The sequence below is a fragment of the Coregonus lavaretus genome (genome assembly GCF_964263955.1).
Source record: "Coregonus lavaretus genome assembly, chromosome: 10".
Taxonomy (NCBI): domain Eukaryota; kingdom Metazoa; phylum Chordata; class Actinopteri; order Salmoniformes; family Salmonidae; genus Coregonus; species Coregonus lavaretus.
In genome coordinates, this window is record NC_139997.1 from 19,409,308 (window position 1) to 19,424,318 (window position 15,011).

The 15,011-nt window shown below is 45.4% G+C and overlaps 1 protein-coding gene across 4 annotated transcripts; it reads left to right on the top strand.

Moving 5' to 3' along the window:
* Positions 1–3,323: 3,323 nt before the first annotated feature.
* On the top strand, positions 3,324–15,011 carry LOC311135929 (heterogeneous nuclear ribonucleoprotein L-like). 4 transcript variants are annotated; one of them, XM_084169961.1, is made up of 14 exons: positions 3,324–3,431; positions 4,154–4,272; positions 4,428–4,665; positions 4,778–4,863; positions 6,747–6,843; positions 6,956–7,028; positions 12,400–12,435; positions 12,760–12,828; positions 12,966–13,252; positions 13,386–13,507; positions 13,635–13,836; positions 13,991–14,048; positions 14,181–14,276; positions 14,638–15,011. In XM_084169961.1, the coding sequence occupies exons 1-14, from the start codon at positions 3,351–3,353 to the stop codon at positions 14,694–14,696; spliced, it is 1,623 nt and encodes a 540-aa protein (XP_084026087.1). In that variant the 5' UTR covers positions 3,324–3,350; the 3' UTR covers positions 14,697–15,011. The 4 variants fall into 4 exon arrangements, with proteins under 4 accessions (XP_084026087.1, XP_084026085.1, XP_084026086.1 ...); XM_084169959.1 differs by having other exon boundaries at positions 3,330–3,431; positions 14,181–14,324; XM_084169960.1 differs by having other exon boundaries at positions 3,345–3,431; positions 14,169–14,276.

The window sequence follows — 15,011 nt, forward strand, 5'->3', positions numbered from 1 at the left end:
GCGATCTGATTTATATGATTGTCTGAAGTGGCTTTAATCCTTAAGTCGATTGACTCACCGCTGTGTCAATATTAATTAACATAATAATAAAATCCACTTTTTAAAATCGGTCTTTAAACTAGAGATCGTTTTTGTATGGGCTGCTTCTCAAGCCACCGCATCCGCGTATGTCGGCATTCTGCGTCTGCGGTGGAAAATGGCAGCCACAGCGCTGTTTATTAGACCAGGAGAAAATCGGTCTTCTCACAAGTCTGAAATCAGTACTTCGGTCTGAACTGTTTTTGGCTACAAACTATACATGTTGCATTTATCATTTTGTTCAGTAAAGTGTTGGTTTCATGAGCTGAAATAAAAGATCCCAGAAATGTTTAATATGCACTAAAAGCTTATTTCTCAATTTTGTGCACATTTGTTTACATCTCTGTTAGTGAGTGTTTCTCCTTTGCCAAGATAATCATCCACCTGACAGGTGTGTCATACCAAGAAGCTGATTAAACAGCATAGACATGACACAGGTGCACCTTGTGCTGGGGACAAAAGGCCCTCCAAGTTTTGTCACAACACAATGCCACAGATGTCAAGTTTTGAGGGAGCGAGCAGGAATGTCCATCAGAGCTGTTGCCAGGGAATTTAATGTTCATTCCTCTACCATAGAACGTTGTTTTAGAGAATTTGGCAATACGTCCAACTGGCCTCAACCGCAGACCATGTGTAACCACGCCAGCCCAGGACCTCCACATCTGGCTTCTTCACCTGCGTGATCGTCTGAGACCAGCCACCCGGACAGCTGAGGAAACGGGAGTATTTCTATCTAAAGCCCTTTTGTGGGAGGAGAAACTAATTCTGATTGGCTGGGCCTATGCCCTCCCAGGCCAACCCATGCGCCCTCCTTATATGAACTATAATTCAGTAAAATTGTTAATTATTGCGTGTTGCATTTATTTTTTACGTATAATATGACCCCACTATGGAAAGGGGAGACTCATGAACACCATAACAGGTTACCTTCAGATGAGTCCCATGATACTTGAACACCCCCACAAGTATCATGGGACTCATCTGAAGGTAACCTGTTACCGGTTTTACAAAATGTATGGTGTAGTTTAGTGCCGCAGTGCTAGCTGTGCCACTAGAGATCCTGGTTCGAATCCAGGCTCTGTCATAGCCGGCCGCGACCGGGAGACCCATGGGGCGGCGCACAATTGGCCCAGCGTCGTCCAGGGTAGGGGAGGGAATGGCCGGCAGGGGTGTAGCTCAGTTCGTAGAGCATGGCGTTTGCAACGCCAGGGTTGTGGGTTCGATTCCCACGGGGAGCCAGTACTTATGACACTACCTGTGTTGTGGATTAAAGAAAATGTACCATTGAGCTTCGAAAAGCAGCTGATGAATTTTAACCTTGACCGCTGCTTTTCTTTGCTGAGGCAGCCTCTCCAGGGTTGGCACCAGGCTCATGGCAAAGAGGGTCTCTTCATCCTTCTTGTGAGCATCAGGTTGGGCTGCATCCCTCTAGACGGCTTGGAGGAACCTCTGCTGAAATGAGTTGAGAGGATCTGGGGGCTGGTACCTCTGATGACGCCTGGTGTGATGTTGTTCCTCTTCGTTTCTCTCCCCGTTTGTCTCCACGGCCACATCCTGTTCAATGAGGTCCTCAGTGGTCACTTCCGTCAGGGTCATAATAATCTCACCGGATCCTTGATCCAGAGGTGCTTCCTCCATTTCATCATCTTCCATGGCTGCACCGGCGGTGGTCGCACTAGTAGATGACGTAGATGGCCTCGCTGCACTGGTGGCGGCGGTGGTCACACATGTGGATGACATAGAGGGTCTTGATGCACCGGTGGCGCCCACAGTTGTGGATGACGTAGAGGTTCTGGCTGTAAAATTGCCACTCGTTGCCCTAGGCACAATAAATGGATCCAGAAAAGAAAGAATGTGGCAGAAGCGCCAAGGCCACTGGCCTGAAGCTGCTGACCCAGACCTCTTCTTCACTTTCTCTGCCCTTCTCTCTCTCTGATACCTGTCCCTGAGTCCTCTCCACTTCCTCCTACAGTCTTCTTCTACATAGACATGAACATGATAAGCCAAACCATTACTTGATTATTAGTATAACTACAGTTATTAGATAGCTATCATGGACATGTCACCTACTGTACACACAGACACACACGGTTATCTGACCAAATTATCAGGGGTAGTATCTATCATCATTTCTATTACTATTTATCTGACATACACACTCACACGCTCTCACATACACACTCACACTCTTTCAAACATGATTATTTGGCCAAGTTATCAGGGGTAGTAAATAGCATAATTGATATGACTCTTTCTCTCACACACACACACACACACACCTCATCTAGCTAGCTTGCTAACCTAGCCAATGAGGTGTGTGTGTACTAACTAGCCACATCTAGCACAAGCTCACTACTAAACTGACCTGGCAATCCTGCTATCGTGGACACTTGTCTCCATGCAGCATTTTTTGTGTTTATGTCCCAGTAGAGAGGCAGTTGCAGTGCGTTCTGTGTGGTGCATATGTTGGATTTATCAAATGTATGTGTCAAAACTGTATGTGTAGACTGCTTGACAGAAATGGTAGCAGAAGGTGAATGTTTAACTTTTGTTGCACACACATCCAGATGATGCTGCGTAACAGTTTGTGCAATGACACTGTCAGTGTGATCAAGGCATTAGTCCTCTCAGCATTGCTGAGTAGACTGCACAAGTGAGCTCAAGGACACATCTAACGCCTTGATCACACCGACAGCATTATTGCATTTTGGTACACCAGAAGTACATTCATTTCCAATGAAAAGCTGCGTTGCCTTGCAATATTGCGTTGCAGAGGTAGTTGCAGTGTGTTCTGTGTGGTGCATACGTTCGATGTATGCGTCAAACTGTAGGGTAGATGGCTTGTCAGAAATGGTAGAAAAAGGTGAATGTTGAACTTTTGTTGCACACATATCCAGATGATGCTGCATACTATTTTGCGCAATGACGCTATCGGGGTGATCAAGGCATAAGAGATAATAAAGGATAAAATATCCTCCACTCCCACAGAGGGCCACAACACCGCGTGTGAAATAAGCCGTACGCTCACATTTAAGGAGCGTTGGTTACGGCCGCCCGCCCCGAGTAGGCAACAACATGGGGATTTTGTCTCTGATCTCAAGAACTTGTCTGAGACAGTTAAATCGGGGCCAAAATCGTGTGGTGTACTCCCGGTTTCAGTCTGTGAACTGTGATTGACTACACACTCCAGTACAGTAGGTGGCGGCATGCACCTATAACGTTTGTTGGCGGAACGCCATAATATTGTAGAAGAAGAAGAAGAAGAAGACAACATGGCTGCCGCAGCAGGTCGCTACTACAACGAGGGTGGCAGAGCAACGAAAAGACAGAAAACCGAAGACGGGATGACGACGGTAAGCATTGACTGGCGACTTCGTTGGGAAGGAAAAGTGCATGCATCATTTTTTTATTTTTTATCCAGTGTTTTGGAACTTGAGTGTGCAACAACATGAATGCTGAACACTAGCTAACCTGAGCCAGGCGGAACTAGCTAGCTAAGGTAACTACTAGCTAGGAGCTAGCCTCACAACCGGTATTTTTGCTAGCTAAACTAGTTAGCTATTTGTTATGTATTTTTCCAGTTTTGCAAACTAGTCAACTTTATTAAACGTAGCTAACATTGCTTTCTTGCGTATTTTTTTCGTTGCAGATGTGCGGCTAATAAAGCTAGCTAGTTGGCTAACTAGGTTTCGAACGTAAGTTAGCCTTGTACGATGAAGGTTAGTCTGCAGGCTCACCATAATTCAACCAAGCGGCAGGCAGACAGACAGACAGCCATTCCACTCACTTATGCACGGGATTGGCTTTTCAAGAAGATCAGGCGCTTTATACAAAGCCCACCACCCTTTAAATTATGTTTATGATGTGGTGTTCGTATCAAGTACACACGTTGCTTGCCTTTCCCATCATTGCTTAGTTAGCTTGGATTTGTGTTGTACTCTTGGGTGGTTCCTGTGGTGCCCTGTCATCAATGGCAGGTTGGTTTTAATTGGTAGCACATACCCTGGGGATGTATATATTGCATTGGTAATCTGTACTGGTTTTCTCTAATCAACTTTTTGGTCTTGTTTGTAAGGAGGGCTATGATGACCCCCATAAAACGCTCCCTTCCCCAGTGGTCCACATCAGGGGCCTTGTCGATGGCATCATGGAGACAGATCTAGTGGAAGCCCTGCAGGAGTTTGGGACCACAAGGTGACTATCCTACACACTTGAATTATCCTTTTCTTGGACCAGATTTTTATTTTTTATTTTGCACCATTCCAAATTCATTGGCGAAGTCTTGTTCCTGTAGGTTTATCATGCAGTGCATAGAAACCAAATTATTCCAACTTCCATTCTATTCACAGTTATGTGGTCATGATGCCCAAGAAGCGCCAGGCCCTGGTGGAGTACGAGGACATGAATGGATCCTGCAATGCTGTGACCTATGCAGCCGAGAACCAGGTCTACATTGCCGGGCACCCTGCTTTCATCAACTACTCCACCAGTCAGAAGATCTCCCGGCCCGGAGACCCAGATGACTCGCGCAGTGTCAATAATGTGCTGCTGCTCACCATCATGAACCCCATCTACCCCATCACCTCGGTAACACACCCACTATTATACAAGGCAGCTGTTTCATTGCCATGACAAGGCACAATTGTTTGGCTCACTGCGTTGCGTTGTTTATCATACCATTTGTCTCTTTGCTCTGCAGGATGTGCTGTACACAGTCTGTAACAACTGTGGGCCCGTGCAAAGGATTGTCATCTTCAGGAAGAATGGAGTTCAGGCCATGGTGGAATATCCTTTGCTCAAAATCTCATATTGTTAAATGTCATATCGGGCCCAGAATCTCGTCACCACACACAGGTTCACATTCCCCACAGTGCATGCCACACTTGAAGCTCCTGTCAGCACCCCTGACAGTCGTCATCTGCAGATGGTGGCTAGTAAATATTTGTGCTTGATATACAGTGCTATGAAAAAGTATTTGCCCCCTTTCTAATTTTCTCTACTTTTGCGTATTTGTGATACTGAATGTTATCAGATCTTCAACCAAAACCTAATATTAGATAAAGGGAACATAAGTGAACAAATAACACAACAATTACATATTTATTTCATAAACAAAGTTATGCTACACCCAATTCCCCTGTGTGAAAAAGTAATTGCCCCCTTACACTCAATAACTGGTTGTGCCACCTTTAGCTGCAATGACTCCAACCAAATGCTTCCTGTAGTTGTTGATCAGTCTGTCACGTCGCTGTGGAGGAATTTTGGCCCACTCTTCCATGCAGAACTGCTTTAACTCAGTGACGTGTGGGTTTTCAAGCATGAACTGCTCGTTTGAAGTCCTGCCACAACATCTCAATGGGGATTAGGTCTGGACTTTGACTAGGCCATTCCAAAACTTCCAATTTGTTGCTTTTTAGCAATTTTCATGTAGACTTGATTGTGTGTTTTGGATCATTGTCTTGCTGCATGACCCAGCTGCGCTTCAGCTTCAGCTCACAGACGGATGGTCTGACGTTCTCCTGTAGAATTCTCTGATACAGAGCAGAATTCATGGTTCCTTCTATTAAGGCAAGTCGTCCAGGTCCTGAGGCAGCAAAGCATCCCCAAACCATCACACCACCACCACCATGCTTGACCTTTGGTATGATGTTCTTACTGTGGAATGCAGTGTTTGGTTTTCGCCAGGCATAATGGGACCCATCTCGTCCAAAAAGTTGACTCAAGTTTGCCAAAAAGCACCTGGATGATCATCAATACTCTTGGAAGAAGATTATTCAAAAGTATAACTATTTGGACGACATGGTTCCAGTAATGCCTGGCGAAAACCAAACTTTGCATTCCACAGTAAGAACATCATACCAAAGGTCAAGCATGGTGGTGGTGGTGTGATGGTTTGGGGATGCTTTGCTGCCTCAGGACCTGGACGACTTGCATTAATAGAAGGAACCATGAATTCTGCTCTGTATCAGAGAATTCTACAGGAGAATGTCAGACCATCCGTCTGTGAGCTGAAGCTGAAGCGCAGCTGGGTCCTGCAGCAAGACAATGATCCAAAACACACAATCAAGTCTACATGAAAATGGCTAAAAAGCAACAAATTGGAAGTTTTGGAATGGCCTAGTCAAAGTCCAGACCTAATCCCAATTGAGATGTTGTGGCAGGACTTGAAACGAGCAGTTCATGCTTGAAAACCCACACGTCACTGAGTTAAAGCAGTTCTGCGTGGAAGAGTGGGCCACAATTCCTCCACAGCGATGTGAGAGCCTGATCAACAACTACAGGAAGAATTTGGTTGGAGTCATTGCAGCTAAAGGTGGCACAACTAGTTATTGAGTGTAAGGGGGCAATTACTTTTTCACACAGGGGAATTGGGTGTTGCATAACTTTGTTTATGAAATAAATATGTAATTGTTGTGTTATTTGTTAACTTATGTTCCCTTTATGTAATATTAGGTTTTGGTTGAAGATCTGATAACATTCAGTATCACAAATATGCAAAAGTAGAGAAAATTAGAAAGGGGGCAAATACTTTGTCATAGCACTGTAAATCTAATTGTGTAACAAGTGCTCATTTTGTGAGTAGAGCTTTGAATTACAAAAGGAACATGGAATGTGTAAAGTAGGCGTAGTATGCATTTATTACCCGTAGTTTCCATGACTTCCCATACATTTGACGCTGTGCAAAGTGCCCAGAGGGCAAAAGCCTCTCTAAATGGGGCAGACATCTACTCTGGCTGCTGCACACTGAAGATAGAGTATGCCAAGGTGAGTGGTTACATGCTTATCTCCAATTGTCCATCTAAACACTGGGGTCATTTCACTGAATGAACACTGCGATGGACAAAATAATAAAATGCTTGAATGTCCCTCTTTACAGCCAACCCGCCTCAATGTGTTCAAGAATGACCAGGACACCTGGGACTACACAAACCCCAACCCGAGTGGCCAAGGTAAAACACACACAGCCCCTCATCCCTCCCCATCCCCTTCTCTCTTCCCCTCCTCCTGCTCTTATGGCATTGTGGGATGGGTAGGTTCCCAGGCCTCCGGGCGTAGTGCCTTTGAACGCCCTGCTCCATGGTGACTTTGGCCACGACGAGCAGTGATGCGGGTGAGGCACTACTTCTGTGACGCGTCACCCCGTGTCCTCATGCTCTCTCACAACACCACAGACAGTAAGGGCACGCGGAGTGACCTTGAGGGGCAGCCATTTTGCAGCACATGCTCCTTCATCGCAGACCACTGCATGCATTTTTGGGGAAACTGATGAATGCCTCGTTATGTCACAATGAAGCAACTGGGGTCTCGTCTCACAGGTTCACATTCCCCGCAGTGCATGTCACACCTCACTTCCACACGTCAAGCTCCTGTCCGCACCCAAGCACCTTGTTACACCCTAGGTGTCTCGCTTGGAATGCCCCTGCACCCTTTAATCTCAAAACATATTGGAGATTTTGTTTGAAAAATAACGCTTATGGTTGTGTTTTTAGTTTGACCAATCTCTGGTAAAGTCAGGTTTAGACATTCGAATCTGTTCCTTGGGGCTAAAGTGTCTGTAGGTTTTTGTTCCACCCGGGGGGTGTTAACAACCTCTGACCCTGTAGCTCTCATGGACCAGGTTTCCCTGCTTTTTGGGTGGCCTTTAAGTTAAATTGTATTTCATTAGGAACCTCTATGGTAACATTGCAGAGACAAGTGCTCAAGGAATCCATGGTATTCCTGGAACATTCAAGAAGTCCAGTTTACGACCTGTCAATCAGTCGTTCACTCTGACTATTTGTGGATGGCTGTTTTGAATCCAAGCAGGGTTTCTTGTGTCCTTCTGTTGTCTCCATTTGTAGATGGTGTGCTGCCTTGAGTGCCAAAATAAAATCCTAGTATCCCAGTAATGCAGGGTTCTTCAATTCCGGTCCTGGAGGGCCGAAACACTTCTATTTTTTATTTCTACCTGGTAGTTAATTGCACTCACCTGGTGTCTCAGGTCTCAATTAGCCCCTGATTAGGAGAGGATGAAAAACAGAGGTGTTTCGGCCCTCCAGGACCGGAATTGAAGAACCCTGCAGTAATGTATGATGCTTGGTAGATACATTCATCTAACATTGCTCTCTTAGTTCAACCTTTTACAGCGCAGAATATTTGGCATCTGATGGGACACAGTGAAATAGCAGTATTTCATTTGCCTTGCTTCTAGCTGTATGCCCTGATCCCTTTATGCAAAAGGGAACACATTTTTAGTTGAGGTGGTAGTCCATTTGACCACTGTGGTGAGCTGTAATGTTTGGTGTTTCAGATTCTCATATTTTAGCCACAATGTGTTTTGGTCTTTGTAGTTTCATGCACACCATGGCCACATCTTCATTTCAGACATTTGACACTCGGGAGGTAACAGATAAAAGAACGGCAGTGTTTAGACGGCCCCTGTTAAGGTGCAGCCGGCGCTCCTCCTCGTGTCCTTACTGTGCACACTCATACAGACTCGCCTACAGCCCTAAGCAGACACATGCTGCAACAGCACCCACCCACAGGCATTCCAAACCAACCAGTTCCTCGATTTACATCGGACACAATGGGGGCAGCAGACACTGGAATTCACACAACCTGAATTCTTCCTAATCCCAATTTCCACCACCACTCTCTCCACCTCTGCAAGGAAAAAACATGTTACTCGCTGTTGGTTTGGGAAAGGTAGCCATCCTGTTTTGATCATGTTGAGGGCCTGAGACTCCCAAGAGTCTGTGAGCAGACACCCAGCATTACCCACCACCACAGACTGATCTGATAGATTGATATCCATCCATCCTCCTCTTACAAGTACAGCTTATCCCATCTCCAGAATGCTGAAGATCTCACCTTTTGACACAACACATTTTGTTTAATGGGGCGGAAGTCTTGTGTGCGGCCGATAAGGCCACTCCTCCCAGCCCTCGGGATCCAACTGTCACAGACACCAACCACTTCAGCGAGCAACAGAGGAGTTTTCAAAACACACAAAACAGCCTGAGAAGGGAACAGATGACACTACATACTGAGACAATATACAGAGGCAGAGACCACTTTTTCTCAAACTTACCCCTATGCCGTCCCGTCTCTTGACTTGGGTGTGTGGGCTTCCTTTTACTATCACTCTCCCCTCTTGTGCTGAACAACACAACACACCACCGAGCTGAATACTCACGGCAACAACACACCAAGTTGAATCGCCATGACAACACACCACCACGCAGACAATGCCATTCCAGATGATTTTACTGCCAAGCACTAGATGCCTCACTTCGCCATGGGGGGACCACATCTATTGTACAAAAAAAACAAGCAGCACATGTGCGGCCCCTTACATGAGAAGACGCACTGCACAAAACCCAAGGGGGACCACGAAGACACAAGCATCAAACACCCGCCAAGCATACAAGCACAGAGGCAAACTGATAGAAACCTCAGCATTTCCCAAACTTCTCTGCATTGATGGACTCGGGTGCTCTGTTTTTTCCCTTTTACCCTCCCCTCCCCCCTATTCTCTCTGTGCTGTTGTGTTGATTCTACTACGTTGTTAATTCTTTCTGAACTGGCCTGTAGTGATGCCTCTAACGCCTCCCGTGTGATGCAGGTTTGGCTCTGTGTGTCTGACGACAAGACACGCCTCAATCAAATGGTGCAAATGTCCTCCGGCTTTGCGGTCAAAGCACGGTAAGCTGGAAATGTGCCTCAAATGGCAACACTTAAAAAACAAAGCAACCAACTTGAAGCCAAGCGTGGAAGATTGGTGGATTCTCTTTCTCTGGTGGGGAAATGTGGAACCAGTGAGTTGAAGCTGGAGTCACAGGTTTGGTGGGTAGGATCCTTACTGAAGAGTGCCCCCTACCTGCCTTCTGCATCATGTGTTCTCCATGTCTGGTGCTTTAAGTACATGTAAAGAGACATGACTGACCTGGTGATAGAGAATGATTGTAATGTAAATGTCTGCTTGTTGTGATTGACTATGTGTCAACCCCATATGTGAATCGTTGACTAATCAAATTCCAGGTCTGGAATCTCCTCACTGAGATTGCTGCTAGTGCTCTTTAGGCTATCCTCTGTAATATTGCTTTAAAATGTGTAGTCTCACAGCAACATTTCTGAAAAGGGGGAAAATGGAAGTGAATTTCTAGTTTTCCATATTTTGAGGCAGACCACTGTTAGATGTATAAGCTGAAGTACAGTGAGGGAAAAATGTATTTGATCCCCTGCTGATTTTGTATGATTTTGCCCACTGACAAAGACATGATCAGTCTATAATTTTAATGGTAGGTTTATTTGAACAGTGAGAGACAGAATAACAACAAAAATATCCAGAAAAACGCATGTCAAAAATGTTATAAATTGATTTGCATTTTAATGAGGGAAATAAGTATTTGACCCCTCTGCAAAACATGATTTAGTACTTGGTGGCAAAACCCTTGTTGGCAATCAGAGGTCAGACGTTTCTTGTAGTTGGCCACCAGGGTTGCACACATCTCAGGAGGGATCTTGTCCCACTCTTCTCCAAGTCATTAAGGTTTCGAGCCTGACGTTTGGCAACTCGAACCTTCAGCTCCCTCCACAGATTTTATATGGGATTAAGGTCTGGAGACTGGCTAGGCCACTCCAGGACCTTAATGTGCTTCTTCTTGAGCGACTCCTTTGTTGCCTTGGCTGTGTGTTTTGGGTCATTGTCATGCTGGAATACCCATCCACGACCCATTTTCAATGCCCTGGCCTTCCATCGTTCCTTTTGATGCGGTGAAGTTGTCCTGTCCCCTTAGCAGAAAAACACCCCCAAAGCAGAATGTTTCCACCTCCATGTTTGACGGTGGGGATGGTGTTATTGGGGTCATAGGCAGCATTCCTCCTCCTCCAAACACGGCGAGTTGAGTTGATGCCAAAGAGCTCGATTTTGGTCTCATCTGACCACAACACTTTCACCCAGTTCTCCTCTGAATCATTGATGTTCATTGGCAAACTTCAGACGGCCCTGTATATGTGCTTTCTTGAGCAGGGGGACCTTGCGGGCGCTGCAGGATTTCAGTCCTTCACGGCGTAGTGTGTTACCAATTGTTTTATTGGTGACTATGGTCCCAGCTGCCTTGAGATCATTGACAAGATCCTCCCGTGTAGTTCTGGGCTGATTCCTCACCGTTCTCATGATCATTGCAACTCCACGAGGTGAGATCTTGCATGGAGCCCCAGGCCGAGGGAGATTGACAGTTCTTTTGTGTTTCTACCATTTGCGAATAATCGCACCAACTGTTGTCACCTTCTCACCAAGCTGCTTGGCTTTGGTCTTGTAGCCCATTCCAGCCTTGTGTAGGTCTACAATCTTGTCCTTGACATCCTTGGAGAGCTCTTTGGTCTTGGCCATGGTGGAGAGTTTGGAATCTGATTGCTTCTGTGGACAGGTGTCTTTTCTACAGGTAACAAACTGAGATTAGGAGCACTCCCTTTAAGAGTGTGCTCCTAATCTCAGCTCGTTACCTGTATAAAAGACACCTGGGAGCCAGAAATCTTTCTGATTGAGAGGGGGTCAATACTTATTTCCCTCATTAAAATGCAAATCAATTTATAACATTTTTGACATGCATTTTTCTGAATGTTTTTGCTGTTATTCTGTCTCTCACTGTTCAAATAAACCTACCATTAAAATTATAGACTGATCATTTCTTTGTCAGTGGGCAAACGTACAAAATCAGCAGGGGATCAAATACTTTATTCCCTCACTGTAGTTTCTAAAATCACAATTCACTGGACATTTTAGGAAATGTCTCTGGTTGTGTAGCTGTATATTATAGCTAGCCAATGTAATATATATTAATTCACACACACAGGTCCAGCATTAGTCCATGGGAATATGAAATTCCAGGCCTTGTTTTTGTCAAATGCTTTTCAGACTGTTGCCCATGGGTGGGGTGCTTTGCATTTGTTGTCAGGCTATGAAACTCGACTCATGTTAGAATCAAATAAACATTAAGCTTAGCTACTAAATTATATTCAATTTATTATTAGTGCTATATCGCATTACTCCTAACTGGGGAGAAGGGTTGCTCCTTTTAACCAGAGTAATGACTATGATGTGTACATTTTTAATAGAATTGTTCTGATTTGTAAAAAATCGTAATACATGTAGCCGTTAGTGTTTGAATTAGTTTAGTTGTCGGGGTTGTTCTAGTTTTTCCTAGATGGAATTACATTTTTTGCAACATGTTACTGATAAATGTTAATTTGAGAATGTCTTGCTTTTGGTTGAATATTTGTTTAGAGTTTAAGTTTGTACATTTGTTTTGATTTTGACATGTGTATGTACCTGCACAGATGCTGACGCTGAAGGCAATTGGAACAATTCACAAGGTGTGTGTGTGTGAGTTCGAATGATAATGATTGAGTAATAATGAAGGGATACGTTAGTGTGTAAGTATCCGTTCCATTCGCTATGCTGCTGTTAAATCCCTATACAAATCTCCAGTATGTTACATTTTGTTTTAGTTATGGTAACAAATAGTATGAGGGCCTGCATAAACCTTTAACTTATGGTTCTATTAAGACAGTAAATATCTTAACCCAGCTTCTTGTGCATGTTAATCACAACACTGCCCCATAGTTTGTAGTTCCCCTTTTGATACACTGTCTTATCAGCATTCAGGGGCTAACTTTATTGCTATTTCTTGCTCTCAGATCCCAATGCCAACCCCAACAAGCGTGCGAGACCGCCAGCTCTACTAGGAGACCACCCTCCAGAGTATGGTAAGTATAGGCAGAGAAGTTCATTGTACTATGAGTGTCACAGGTCAACTGAGTTGGTATGTCTAGAATGACTCCAGTAACGGTTTGGGTCGGTTTGCCCAGTAATCACCTCTCAGTCTGTCCATTCCTCTCACAAGGCGGGCCGACCAGTGCTTATCACGGCTACCATGATGAAAGTGGCTACGGCCCCCCTCCTCCTCCTCACTATGAGGGCGGGCGCCGCATGGGGCCTCCGATGGGAGGGCGTGGCCGCGGACGTGGTGGAAGCTACGGGGGACCTGGGTACGGACACGGCCCACCTCCCCCCGGTGACTACACCGCCCACGCTGACTCCCCCGTTGTCATGGTGTACGGCCTGGAGCCTGCGAAGATCAACGCCGACAAGGTCTTCAACGTCTTCTGTCTCTACGGCAACGTGGAGCGGGTGAGTCCAGACAGGGGAGCAGTGCATTACTGAGGCAGGGTTTATAGACTGTTCATGGTCATGTTCTTGCTGGGGTTCTATGGCCATGTTGGAGGTGGGTAGTAGGATAGTGTTTCTGAACCTCCGTCCTCAGGTGAAGTTCATGAAGAGTAAGCCGGGGGCAGCCATGGTGGAGATGGGCGACTGCTACGCTGTGGACCGCGCGATCAGCCACCTCAACAACAACTTCCTGTTTGGACAGAAGCTAAACGTCTGGTCAGTGCTGCTTTCAAACTCTGCATACACATTGACATCCACAGAAACTGACTAGTAACACAGACGAGCACAGGTTTGTGGTGTTGATGTACACGGAGACTCAATGTTGTCCATCCACGGTCCGCAGTGTGTCCAAGCAGCAGGCCATCATGCCTGGTCAGTCCTACGAACTGGAGGACGGCTCCAGCAGCTTCAAAGACTTCCATGGCTCCCGCAACAACCGCTTCACCTCCCCGGAGCAGGCAGCCAAGAACCGCATCCAGCACCCCAGCAACGTACTGCACTTCTTCAACGGGCAGCCTGACATCTCCGTGGAAGTATTCAACGGGGTGAGACAACTGGAGAGGATTCAGGGGCTGGGAGCTTTGGATTGGGTTGTTGGTTTTCTTGGAGAGTTGAACGTTACAAGTTTACTTACCTAGTTTGTGTGTGTTGGGGGAAAAATTGATTTATCATGAACAAACCCTTTATCTATCCTTTCAGGTCTGTGAGGAACTTGGTGTGAAGAACCCATCCAGCATCAAACTCTTCACCGGAAAGAGTGAGTGATATGAACTTTATTTGCATGAATAGTGTTTTATCTGGTCTTTAAATTGGAGTGAATTCCTGTGGGTCGGGTGTTGCAGTGTCAATAAATTGGAATGTGTGTGTCTCGCCTCGGGTGGCGCGACAGGTGAGCGGAGCTCATCCGGGCTGCTGGAGTGGGAGTCTATAAATGATGCCATGGAGGCTCTGGCCATGATGAACCACTACCAGATGAAGAACCCCAGTAAGTACTCCGACTGCGATAACAACACCACAGCTAATGATACCAACGGTGAGCAAATACACGGTAACTAGTCTGTCCTTCAGGAGTGACTTTCCCAAAAACATGATAATCTTTAGCACTAAAATCATCTTAAGGCCGGGATTCATTCAAAGGCACGGCACTACCCTACCGACTATGTTCGCAGAGATCAAATTCATGGTAAACGCTGCAGATATTGGCTCAAGCGTAAATGGAGTAACTATGATCTTAATGCTAAAGATGATCTTTGTTTTTGGGAATCCACCCCAGACTAGTTAATGTATTATTCCGGCCTGACACAATCTCTCCAGTTGGCTAACCTCCCCCCTCCCCTTTCTTCCAGGTGGTCCGTACCCCTACACACTGAAGCTGTGTTTCTCAACCGCGCAGCATGCCAACTAGAAATAACCCTGACCCCTCCCAAATCTGTAATGCTCTGTGTCCATGCATAGTGTATATTGCATTCACATCTTCTACAAGTCCCCTGTATGAATCAGAAACAAAATGTATGAGACCGACAAGCGTTTTCCTTTAACTTAAGTGATAATATTACGGGCAAGATTTTGTACCAGTGAGTGTATCGTTTAAAAAAACTTAATGTTGAATTTGATTTGTTCTGTACATTTGACCTTGGAAGGAAGAACTGCTCCTATTCTGAAATAAAAATTCCATGTTAATACTGCCTGTCTGTTTTAATAAAGTTAATGGTGAACTACA

Coding starts and splice junctions, on each gene's coding strand:
- LOC311135929 (XM_084169958.1), top strand. CDS start 3,351: ATGGCTGCCGCAGCAGGTCGCTACTACAACGAGGGTGGCAGAGCAACG. Junction 4,666..4,777: donor CCATCTACCCCATCACCTCG/GTAACACACCCA, acceptor TTTGCTCTGCAG/GATGTGCTGTACACAGTCTG. Junction 14,049..14,168: donor CAAACTCTTCACCGGAAAGA/GTGAGTGATATG, acceptor GTCTCGCCTCGG/GTGGCGCGACAGGTGAGCGG.